This window comes from Acomys minous, assembly GCF_964271855.1.
Source record: "Acomys minous genome assembly, chromosome: 5".
Taxonomy (NCBI): Eukaryota; Metazoa; Chordata; class Mammalia; order Rodentia; family Muridae; genus Acomys; species Acomys minous.
This window is the reverse complement of record NC_140494.1, coordinates 99,080,665-99,094,099: the sequence shown is the minus strand read 5'-3', so window position 1 is coordinate 99,094,099 and position 13,435 is coordinate 99,080,665. Positions and strand designations below refer to the sequence as shown.

The window sequence follows — 13,435 nt, the reverse complement described above, 5'->3', positions numbered from 1 at the left end:
ACATAAATTATGCTGAGAGCAATAGTCATACTACAAGAAAGTGAATGAACAGCAGAGGAACATAAGCATTCTTTATAATTAAAGAATCCACTTCCATAAAAATTATTCCAATTCTGCTATAGTTTCACTAATGCAATCCGGACAATAGCTGCCATGACTGAACATCTCTTAAGAGCAGTAGCACAGTGCTTTACACTGGCAATTACATTTCAGAATACCTTTGAAGGGAGATATTTAAACTATAGTAAAGTCAACGTTATTTGCCCTTCTCATCAAGGAAAATTAAAATCTCTAAAAGCTATTATGAAACAGCATGCAAACCTACAACCTTAGGGGTATCTCAAAAAGATATGTCCACCAGAATTTTTGTTGTCTATTCAAAATTGTTTCATTGTACTACTTTTGGAGTTTGTTTATTTATATATCTTTTAGTTTGTGTGTGTACAAGTGTATGTGTTTGTGTGTGTGTGCGTGCATGCGTGTGTGTGTGTGTGTGTGTGTGTGTGTGTGTGTGTGTGTGTGTTTATTTGTGGAAGTTCTATTGACCTCCCATCTTGGCTTTCTGTATCTAGAATTAATTTAACCTTTATACTTAAAAAATGAATTTTTATTAGAAATGGTGTATCCTTCCACTTCAGTGACTGTCATTTAAAAGGTTATCTTCTGTGTCACTGAACAACTCATTTAAAGGGAATAATGTGCTTGGCTCATATCAATCATTCTACAGAAGCCACTAAAGATGATTTTTATAGATCAGATGTGCTACAATGGGTCCTACTTCCAATGGCCTTGACAAAGCATTAAAACCATCTTTAATAACACACAGACAGAGAGTCTTGTTTATTAGTGTATCAGGTGAGAGTAATGCTCCTGAGCTGGGGACTTTATTTTGCAAAGCCCTAACCTGAGATCCCTCAGAGGCACATAGCATAACGGGAATAGGTTAGTGTGCTCACTATTCCTTCCACTTCTACAACCTGTCCTGGATAAGGCCCCGTGGTTGATCATAGAATAAGTTCTCTGGAGTATTTCAGCTGTCACTGTAAAGTTCACACAGCCTCAAGATATCTTCTTTCAGTTTTGTTATAAAAACTGTGCCATAATCCACTAGGACACGAATACTAAAAAGCTGGACAGTAAAAATGGATGTTGGAAGTCTGGATTAAATGGAATTCATTGCAATGGACACCTGCAATTATGGAACCATATTATGAAACATCCTCTTTGTACAAAAAGAGAGTTACTGTAGCAACTGAAAACAGTCATATCAAAATAACATATGACCATATGACCAAGAAATAAAAACAGGGGCAGAAACAGACTATTTGAATCACAACTAAAATATAACAAATAATAACTGGATTAACCAATGATATGCTGACATTTATCATTTATGTATTCCTTGTTACAGCTTGTTAGAATCATTAATACATTTGAGAATACAGTCCAATGGCTATGAAAGAGGAAACATTATTTACTTACTGATGTTCTCAAATTGCTAAAACTGTAGAAGATGAAAGCTTTCCAGTTGTGGGGGAATAAAAAAATAACCTATGGGAAATAAAGCAAGTTACAAATTCTCCACTCTATGGTTTAAAAAAATAGAATGAAGAATGTAGGAAAATATATTGACGAATACACAGTAACTCTTAGTATTAAAACTAGAGGTAAAGGAGACACCAAATTCTGATTAAAACTTTCTTTTGGTTAGGGTTTTTGTCAGAGCAATTTTAACATCTTTGTTCCTAAGGCTATAGATTAATGGGTTCATCATAGGGACCACAATGTTATAAAAGACAGAAGATATTTTCCCCTGGTCCATAGACCCAGTTGAGGAAGGTTTTAAATACATAAATGCACATGACCCAAAGAACAGAGAAACAGCAATTATGTGGGAACTACAGGTGCTGAAGGCTTTGGATCTGCCTGAAGTGGACTTTATCTTGAGGATGCTGGAAAGGATGAAGCCATAGGAGGTAAAGATGATGACAGTGGGCACAATGATGTCCTTTCCTGCTATAATGAACAAGGTTATCTCATTGACATAGGTGCTGGTGCAGGAGAGCTGCAGTAAAGGGAGGAGATCACAGAAATAGTGATTGATGGTGTTCCCATCACAGAAGGTCAGTCTCAGAACACATCCAGTGTGGATCATGGCACCAGAAAATCCCATCAAATATGAACCAAGCATAAGATAGGAGCACATCTTAGGAGACATAACAACGTTATACAAGAGTGGATTGCAAATGGCTACATAGCGATCATAGGCCATAGCTGTCAGTACATAACACTCAGAAATAATAAAAAAGCAAAAGAAATAGAATTGGGTCATACATCCCTCATAAGAAATGACATTCTCCTTCTGTATGAAGTTCATTAGCATTTTAGGTGTAATTGCTGAACAATAAGAAAGATCTATGCATGACAAGTTAAAGAGGAAAAAGTACATGGGGGTGTGAAGGTGAGAATTCAGGACAATTAGCATGATCAAAGACAAATTCCCCAATGTGGTTATCATGTACATCAGCAGAAAGAGCAGGAACAAAGGTATTTGTAGGTCAGGTTTGTCTGTTAACCCCACCAAGATGAATTCAGTGACCAAAGAAGCATTTTCCAGAGACATTCTTCTGTAAGAGAATCTGTAGTAAAAGCAACAACAAAAAAATGAAATTCGGTAACATAAAATAACACACCATCAAAGCTTCTACTATATAAGTGAGATATCTACCAGAAATGTCTAAAATTGGTTAATTTGAAACCACGGAACCACATTTCTTAATGTCACATTGTTCAATGACATTGTCTTCCCCCTTTAAACACTATGTTATAGAATATCATCAACTGCATATACAAGTTGACTACAGTACCATCATACCCAATACAACTATTCAAAAAACTAAGGGAGAAGCAGGCTGTGCCAAGTCAAATTGCCCTTTCTGTCTTGACTATTGTTTCTTTGACTCGGTTTCTGGCTTAGTCTGGAAGAGGCTAGAGCAACATGGTAATAATTTCGTCTAAATTGGGCCTTTGCAGAATTGACACATAAACAAAAGAACTAAATTCTAGAACAGATAATATAGTAGTCTCCGTGGTTTATCAGGTCCACTCTGATAGTTTAAAGGAGACTGGCAGATGCTGATGGATTAACTTCTTATACAAGGAAACCAGTGGTTTATTGAGTTTGCTTCAAAATATAGCAGGTTTGGACTGGGCAGTAACTAGAGAACTACCTATCGCACTGACAGTGAGTTGAAAGATGTAATGAGAGTTCTAGAATTTTGGTTTTAAAAAAGCAGAAATATCATAGGAATGCAGGTTTGCATAATTCCAGGTATGAGGATATGAGGCTGCTTTGATATAAGCTGACTATGATTTATCTCCTGCTCTACAAGAGGTGTGGTGTTACCAGCTGGAGATAGTTTCTGATATAGTGTGATGGGTAGAATTCTGGGAATTTTTCAAAGGTATATATATATATATGCTAGGGCCCCAAAAGGTGGACTTGATGATTGCTGTCCTTTCGTGGTTGGGAGATTGGTGGTGGTTTGTTAGTAGCCATGCTCAAAGAAGAAAGAAATGAGATTTAAAGTTCTCTCTCTCTCTCTCTCTCTCTCTCTCTCTCTCTCTCTCTCTCTCTCTCTCTCTCTCTCTCTCTCTCTCACACACACACACACACACACACACACACACACAGAAATTTGAAGTGAAATCTATTTATTCAAATAGAACTGTTGGTTAAAACACCACAAGCAGCTCCTGATTTTATTGTCTATACAAAACATCTGCTCAGTTCACAAGGGGTTTCCCAGTGAATTTTGGCTAAAATTTATGATTGCACAGATTGGGAAAGAAAGAAATATATTGAATGTTAAGCTTCACATCAATCTCAATATTAAGCTTTTCTATGAACATAATATGCTCAAAACTTAAAATGGAAAGCACTTATGAACTATCCAGTATTATAATGTAAGAATTTCATCTACACAAGCAAAAATAGGATGCTGTTTACTAGAGCAAATAAGAGAAAAAAGAGGATTAAAGGGTAAAGGGATGTCAAATGTCACTGTATAAGTTCCTGAAGATGTTGATTTTAAACATACAAGGACTCTATGCTAAAAAGAAATCCATTCTGTTGGGAAAGGTGCCTAGACCTGGACATGCTAACAGAAATAATGCTCCATTGTCAAGAGGATATATCTCAAGGTTACCTTCTTGCTACATGTGTACACATTAAAACCAAATAAAAGCAGGCAAATGTTCAAGAAAGCCATATTTGAAGTAGCTTCATTGTTGGGCATTTTTACAATTAACACATGACTTAAAATACATTTATTATCTCAGATTGTCATTTTAGAGGTTAGAGATATCTAAGTGAAGATGTCAAATAAAAACTTACTCTCCTTTGGTGAGAAAATCTTCTTGCTTACTTACCAGAGTTATTTACCCTGGGGTCCTCAGGAGGACTTACTTAGTTTTACTTGATTCCAAGATGATACAGCACAAAATTAATATCCCATAGTCTTTGGGAATCATTTATAACTACTGACCATAATTCATAATTCATAAAGCTACTCTTAACACTTCGAAGAATCTCAGGGAAGCACACAGCTTTTCTTTTTACCACACTGGCCACAGGGTTATATGTCAGAATTATTTAATATAATTTACTATCTTCCCTGTGGCTATGGGTAGGCAAGGGCTTTCCGCAGTCTCTTCTCTGGGCACAGGTCCCAGATTTAAAGAGAAAAGGGGGGTTATTGCTTTTGGATGTTAGACCGTAGAATCTGTCTAGATCTTTAGGGACCAGTTCTCTACTCAAGAAAGCCTCCCTCTTTAGGGAATGTACTTCCTCCCTGCTTAGGCCAATACTGAACTCCCATCTGCCAGTCACCTTCATCTCTTAAGGGAAATCTGCCTTTGTTATTTTCTCTTAGTTGCCACATTGTTTCATGGTAATGTTCCACAGAGTCTACTTCCATTACCATCTGCTATCTCATTGTTATTCTTATGTTTTTCAAGGAAGTCACCTTTTGCAAAACATTTTCCTCATGATCAAATTTTGTTTATATACATATGTATCAAATTCAGGAAGTCATGCTTAGCATCTGTTCTATCACTGAACAACATCCCCAGACCTCCAGATCACATTTACTGGCTTTGTGTACCACCAGTAAAGAAATAGAAGTAGGCAGATCTCTGTGAGTTCAAGGTGAGCCTGGTTCTACATATTAAGTGCCAGGCCAGCCAGGGCTACATAATAAGAAATTTTCTCAAAAAAAAAAAAAAAAAAGAAAAAGAAAAGAAAAGAAACAAGACAAACAAACAAAATCACATTTATTGTGTTGTAACTCAAGTTAATAGTTTTTAACAAGAAAATTTCTGAGTGGGTGCTCTGCTTGGTTATTAACATTTTAGTAATGAGATGACCATATTTTCCAGTCAACAAATTGGTCTTTAGTGGTAAATAACAAGAATAAACAATAATTTTAGGTCAAAATATATGTAATAATGAAAGTAGTGAAAATTTAATCTCATGCAGATTTGATTCCTTTCATTTATTTGTAATGTTATTGTTTATATTTTCAAGATTGTTTTATATTGCTATAGCCTAATGAATTGCTAGGAAATCAAGGTAGAAAGGGAGGAATATACAAATGATAAATTATAATAATGAAGCATTATTGATGCTTCATTATTCAAAAATTTAATATTCAAAAAAATATTAAAAATATTCAACACATAATGTATTCATGACAGCAAAAAATGCAAATTAACACCACTTTGATATTGTATCTCATTCCAAGCAGAATGACTATCATCATGAGGTAATCAAATGGCATCAAATGCAGGTGAGGATGTAGAGAAAGACTCTTTTTTTTTTTATTATTAATTTATTCTTGTTACATCTCAATGGTTATCTCATCCCTTTTATCCTCCCATTCTTCCCTCCCTCCCATTTTCCCCTTATTCCCCTCCCCTATGACTGTGACTGAGGGGGATTTCCTCCCCCTGTATATGCTCATAGGGTATCAAGTCTCTTCTTGGTAACCTGTTGTCCTTCCTCTGAGTGCCATCAGGACTCCTCCTCCAGGGGACATGGTCAAATGTGAGGCACCAGAGACTAACTCTTATTCACTATTGTGGCACATAAACTGGTACAGCCACTATAGAATAAGTGTAGGGCTTCTTCAAAAAGCCAGAAGTAGAGCTACTGTGACCGAGCTACACCATCCCTTCATGGATGCCCACAGGATTCTATACCCTATTAAAGAGATATGTACTCACACACCTTGATCACCGCCTCATTCACAATAGCTAGAAAATGGAATCGGCCTGGATAAGGATGAGGTACTATCCATTAATGGATAATGAGACGGTCACATAAATCTCCTCCTTTAGGCTATTAGTACATGACATTGTTATTGAATTTTGTAGTTCAGTCATTTACTTTGCATGTATTATTATACAGATAATTTGGTCATGGTGAATGGTCTTTTTACTGTTATTGAAGTTGAACTGCTTGTATTGAACTATCCTTGCATCCCTAGAATGAAGTAAAATTAGTCATTGTAAATGCTTTTGGGGATGTGCTGTAAACTTGATATACTGGTATTTTACTTTATAAGAATCATACCTTTTTATTAACAAGATAGATCCATAATTTTATTCTTTATTTGTTTTACCCAGTATTAGAATTAGAACATTCTAGATTTTTTTAGCTTTCTGGAATGCACTATTTTGAAATATGCCACAAAAGTATTATGAATTTCACCAGAGTCTATTGTAATGTTGTCATCTTTATCTTTAATGTTATTATTTTGTGCCTTCTCTTTCTTTTAGTTTGTACAGATAAGAAATAAAAAGCCTTGGTTATCTTTTAAATAACCTTCTTGTTTCATAACTTTTTGTATTTCTAATCTCAGTCCTTTTCTTTTGTGTTTGCTTTAATGTATATTATTTCTTCCCAACTAATTATTTGGAGTTTGGTTCATTTTTATTTTTCTAATACCTTAAGATATACTACTGAACAATATTTTGAAATTTTCTCTAATTTACAAAGTAAAAGTATTTTTAGCTCTTAACTTCTATAATCTTAGAATAATTTTTCTTGTATCCACAAGGTCTGGTATGTTAGGTTTTTCATTTATTCCATTCTAGGAATATTGTATTTTCTTCCTTATGGATTTTATAGATCACTCATGATTAAGACATGTACTGTTCAGTCTTTATGGCTTAATATATTCTCTTCCTCTTGATTTCAGTTTTTGTCCATAGGCTGCTGAGAAGAATGCATATATTTTTAGTTTATACACAAATATCCCCTTGATGTCTGTTAAACATTTTCTTTTATGGTGTCATTTAACTCTGGTATTTATTCTTGCCAGGACACTCCACCTGATATTAGAAATGGGATATTGAAATTATCCAGTTTTACTGGGTTAAGGTCAGTGTGGTATATGAATTTGAGTGTGCTAATGTGTGATGAATTTATAATTAGTAATATAATACCCTGTAGGTTGGTGATTTTCTTCATCCATATGAATTAATATTCTTCAACACTCTGAATAATTGTGGATGAAGTCCATTTTTAAGGCATCAGTACTGGTAAACTACTTTGATTTTTAGTTGCATTTTTTGGAATTCATATTTCTTTCTTACTTATTTTTATTTTTTACACATACATATATATTATTACACACATACAAAATAAACTACATATAGCAAGAAGAACCAAAACACAATCAGGAATTATATTAATGTTATATTCATAGTGTTTTGGCAACTTTGAAGAAAACATCTTTTCTATTTTGGTGAGTCTAAAATTCTGAATTTACCTCAATATCTGTCATATCTCATCTCTATCAAATTAAAACATCTATCTAGAACTAAAAACATCTTAATCCCTAAACAACTAAGCTTAATTATAAAACTAAAATATCTGGTCTTCAACCCCATCAGAGATTTGAGAAGGATTACAATTAATTACCTGAATAAACCGGAAGTGCAGGTTAGCAGCTTACAAAGTGAAAAAAATGACAGAGACAGTTTGCTGCCTGAATAGTCACCCTAATCTCTCTATAACGTTGGAGCATCATCTTCAGCCTTCTGGCCCAGTGTATCTGACAGACATATTTGTGAGGCAGGAACTATTGAGGATTTGCTTACGCTATATTGGCAGAGTTTGAACACTGACTCTGCCTGCATCCAAGCTTACCTATTTTGAGACAGAACTCTGTCCGTATTCAAAATGAGGACATTTCGCCCAGTAGCTGATTTGCCACATTTGAAGTCATCTCCATAGAGAGATTCTTTGATGCTCATCATTTTCTTTGAAGTAGACTGGGTATTCCCAGCAGTTAGCCGGTCTTATTGTCAAAGAATCCTTAAAATAATAAAAAACATCTTTAATGCCAGATTCTGTAGGTCTCTGAGGTATCTGAAGACCTTATAAAGCTATTTTACTTTATCTATGTTGTTTTTAAATTTATCTGTATGATTGGTATTATCAGTACTTTAAAATTGTTTATTATCAGGATTATAATTATTATTACTTCAGTATGCCTGGCTAGCAATCAATTAAGACACAGATACCTGCTATATTTTAAAATAGCCTTAGTTAACCTGGGGTATGGCAGATTTCAATCCTCTAAACTACCTCCCATAGTGGGGCAGATATCACGTCCCTGCCCCAATCCCACGCCATCTGCTTCTAATAATTTCTATTAAGCTATCTCTGTTCCATAATCACAAATACTTGCAAATGCTCTTTATCTGGACCAAATCTTCCATCCACACTGGCCACATGCTTTTCTTCCATCTAACCCATGGTGGCCTTCCTCTCCTCCCTTCTCAGCACCCTCCTCTTCTTCCCTGGATTCCCCTGTCTCTCTAAGCCTGAGAACCTTAGCCACACCTATCTTATCTGCCCTGCATAGGGAGAATGGCTTTTTATTAATTAGCATCAAAATACATCAGACCATCCTCCAACATATCCATAGAATCATATCTGTTAAACCTAGAATGTATATTCTTGTGATAAAAATAGAGTAGTAATGGACATGACCATGATTTGATCAACTAACAATTAGCTGTATTGCTTAACTATCCTAAACCACCTACAATAGCACTTACAAAGTATTGGGAAGTAAACCTTGTATTATAATTGAGTTGTATGGGTACAGTACCTCATATTAGAGTAGGAATATATATATAATGTGTTGAAGACTAATCTTAAATTTCATTCCTATACCAATGTGTCAAATTAATCTTATTTTGCATCAATACACAAAATCTATACCAATTAATTAAAAATAACCTTATTTGTGAGTAACAATTAAGGCCTTAAGTTGAGTAGATTCAATAATCTACTTTTTGTCCTACCATCCCTGTATATTTCTATATTCCCCCTTCTTTCTATATTCCCTATCTCCATACCTGTGAAAGAAAGATAAAAGGAAAAGAGAGTCATCCCTGAGTCCAACCTCATTTTCTTTCTGAATAAGGCCAAAACTAACTTATAACCAACTCTCACTGAAAATAATCTGTAGCTCAAAAGAGCAATCAAAAACCTACCCCAATGACAAGTGGGGTGTCATTCTCTTAATGTTTCTTCTAGCTGATTTAGGGCAAATAATACCTTTGTAGGAGCCCAAATAAAACTTGGGAAATGGTTAAATAAGCCAGGAATAGTATTTGTGGTCCAGTTTCTAAATGTTGAGAAGTTCCAGGCTTAATAGAAGTCCTATATGAGACAGTCTGAAATACTGGATCAATTGGGACCCAAAACTTTCTTTGAGGCTGTCCTGGGAGCTTTCCTGTTCTGATAAGGAACAGCAACTGATCTGCTTAATTCTGGAACATGAGGGATGCAGGATGTCAGTGACTTGCATGCTGAGAGGAATGAATCCTATCAAATCTGATGCAGAGTCAGTGTCCAGTTCTTTTGTCTGAAAATATGTAATTTCTCAAAAGCGATACACAGTCATAAAATTACAAGGACATTCTATTGGGACTCTAGATGAGAGAAGCATGGGAGAATGGCAAAGTAGAAGGATCCAGAGGGTCCTAGAAGCCTACAAGTAGAACATTATGATAGGCAGATTTGGGCACAGGGGTCCTGCTCAAACTAAGGCACCAGCCAAGGACAATACAGGTGGTAAACGTTAAACCCCTACCCAGATCTAGCCAATGGACAGAACATTCTTCACAGTAGAGTGGAGAGTGGGATATTACTTTCTCACATACTCTGGTGCCTCACCTTTGACCATGTCCCCTGGAGGGGGAGACCTGGTAGCACTCAGAGGAAGGACAGCAGGTTACCAAGAAGAGACTTGATACCCTATGAGCATATACAGGGGGAGGTAATCCCACTCAGGAACAGTCATAGGGGAGGGGAATAAGGGGAAAAGAGGAGGGAGGGAAGAATGGGAGGATACAAGGGATGGGATAACCATTGAGATGTAACAAGAATAAATTAATAAAGGAAAAAAATAAGATAAAAAACAAATTTATGAGGTGTGTGAGATGCATAAAACAATTAAGACTGATTCTCTGCTCTTTGTATGAGCAGAACAAAGACATCTGCCAATCTTCATTCACGCCATATGAAGAATAGTATCTAATAATAAACCTCCAGGATTCTGTGACCAACATAAAGCATTGTCTATGCATAGCCATTCATGTCTCAGCCAGTCTCTGAGGTATTCCCCTGTACTGGGATTAGCAATATAAGTTACCTGATTGTTCTGCAGTTTGAATTCTTTACGTCATTATTATGGCCCGCTCCCTCATCATCTTCTGATCCCATACTTCCTCATCCCTCTCCCCCTCCCCTTGTCCTTATAAAAGGGAGCCATCATCCCCTAACATCTGACCACAACCCATTAAGTCTTGTCTGTACTACTTGCCACATTTGTACTTATTTTTAAAAGTCGTAATTTAATTGCTACCATTTTTCAGTTTTATACTCTTTGGCACATTCCTAATTCCTATTTGCTTAATTGCTGTTCTAATACAGTTTATTCTTTTCTTAAGTCTTATATGTGTGCTTATCTTTCTCTTCAGTATGAAAGCTTTCTTCAGGTACCTCTTATTTTTATGGTCATGAATACTTTGCTATGAATAACTATCTTTCTGGACATTAGATGTACCAGTATCGTACATTATTGATGGCTACATTTCTGTTCTTTTAGTGAACTTCAGTTATGTTGGCATTGGACAGAATATTGTCATAAGTTTCTTGTTATATAGCTAGTACAGAATGTTAGTGTTGGGGGATTATATAGTATAGGAAAATTCAAAATGATGTTCCAAAAGGAATAAAAGATTTAAAAAAAAAAAAGGGCTACAACTTGAAACTCAATTTGTGTTTTCATAAGTCCTTAACAAGAATATACTCTGGTCACATTCTTTTCAAACTGTGCCACAAGTTTACTTACTAAAAGTATACATTTAATAAATTCAAGATAAAGCCACCGAATCTCCATTGTGTTTATTAAGACAGAAGCTAGTTTTCTATGTCATCCTATATTCCAAGGCTTTTATATTATCTTAGAAACATGTTTCTTATTAAATAGTAGGAACAAGTGATCCCTATGCTTTACTAGTTTAAGTATGTGATATATGCACATATATGCCAAAGGAAGGTGTCGTGTTCTGCTTTATTACTTTTGTAATATCTGCTTTTGTGTTATAAGCATATGTGAGGCTATCCCTAGGTTTACTTTAATGTAGGATCTGAGCTCCATACTCAGACTCCTATGCCTGTGCAGAAAATACTTACAGTAAATGAAAGATAGCTCTATCCCCAGCTGTGACTATTTCAATAATGTTACTGTTTCCCCTCTTTGAAAAGAGATCAAATAAGAACATCTTAAAGTCAATAACAAAAATCTATCAACTATATCATCTAATTAAACTAATTAATACACAATTTAATTAGTCTTACATATAAAATTTACCATTAAAATCATTTTTCTCAAATATTTCCTTAAGGAACAGGATCTCAGATTAAAACAAGTATTTTTTCTAAAGTTGTAACAAATTTTATTCATATTTTGAGATTTGTTAGATGACAGATTAGTGAGATACTCCACTCAGTTATATAATTTATAATAGTAGATGTGCACCTCAATTCTGGAGAACTAGAAACTTTGGAATTGTTATTTACATATTTATAAATATTGTCCATTATATTAGAATGGACAATATTATCCAATAGTAGGAAAACTACTAGTGAAATAAGAACACAAAAAGAGGTCAGCTGTTTTATGTAAATATAGATGTGGGAGAAAAAAATAATCAGTGTTGGCAAGAGCTAAAATCTAATCACAATGAACAAAATCGATAACTATATACACTAAACTTCTCAACACTTAAATACAAAGTTATGATATAAATAACAAAATAGTGAATATTATTGTAGTACAAAGTTGTCTATTTTTTTTATTAGTTATCAGCACAATTATCTTTTGGTCTGTTTGCTCAAAGGTGAAAAGATTACGACCTCCTAGTCTAGAAAAGAAATATAATAGTTTGGGTTTGAGAACAAAATTTCTTTCAAGTTACTTGATTTATTCATTTTTGTTCAGATGTTTATGTGTTCCCAACTGAAACAAGAGGCTTTGTTGACTATAAGTCTACACTGAATCATTACATTTTTATAAGAGTCCAGAGATCAGAGAAGCTTTAGTTGTCACTAAATATTGTGACCTTCAGACATTAATATTTATTTATTAGTAGTAACTCAAACTAAACTTCTTCAGAAAGTCTAAGTTTCAATATATTTAAGGCTTTTTTTATTTGGATGTGTACAAAAATGGAATACTTTAATTTTAATGTTTCTTATTTTCTAAATATCTAAGTTTAGTTTCATTTATTTCTCTTTTATTTTTGATTAACAATTTATGTGTTACATAATATGGTACATGTGTGGAAGTCAGAGAACTACCTTTGAGAATCAGTTTTTTTTCCCATTCATCCTATGGCTTCTAGGGATTGTAGATAGGTCATTAGGCTTGGCAGCAAATGCCTATATCTCATCAGAGAAGAATTTTATTATTTTTTCATTTCCACCCAAATATAGTCATTACCTTTTCACATCTGATGAGGCCATTGTGGACTGTAGATTTTCTCACAACTTTGAAAGTGAAAGATAATACGATGTCTCAGAGAAGAAATATGTATTTAAATAAAATGTATCTTCTAAACCCAGTTAAATAAGGGACACATATATTTTGCTTTTGTGTCAGGGCATGAAGGCATGTGTTAGGCTGTTTTCTTTCCTATACTGGTCTTCTTAAATATCAAAAACTTTAAAGCATTCTGAACTAATGTTTTATACAAAATCTGGCTTTTTGCACAAAACTATCTTAAATCACAACAAAAAGAATCATTAAACTATTTTCTTGTGGAAAGTCAATCAACGTTTATCATG

At 34.6% G+C, this 13,435-nt stretch overlaps 1 protein-coding gene across 1 annotated transcript; it reads right to left on the bottom strand.

Annotated features, from left to right (window-relative positions):
• Positions 1-1,690: 1,690 nt before the first annotated feature.
• Positions 1,691-2,623, bottom strand: LOC311598283 (olfactory receptor 8B8-like; the record flags this gene model as incomplete). Its single annotated transcript, XM_084783318.1, has 1 exon — positions 1,691-2,623. One exon carries the CDS (start codon positions 2,621-2,623, stop codon positions 1,691-1,693), a length of 933 nt encoding a protein of 310 aa, XP_084639444.1.
• Positions 2,624-13,435: the final 10,812 nt, after the last annotated feature.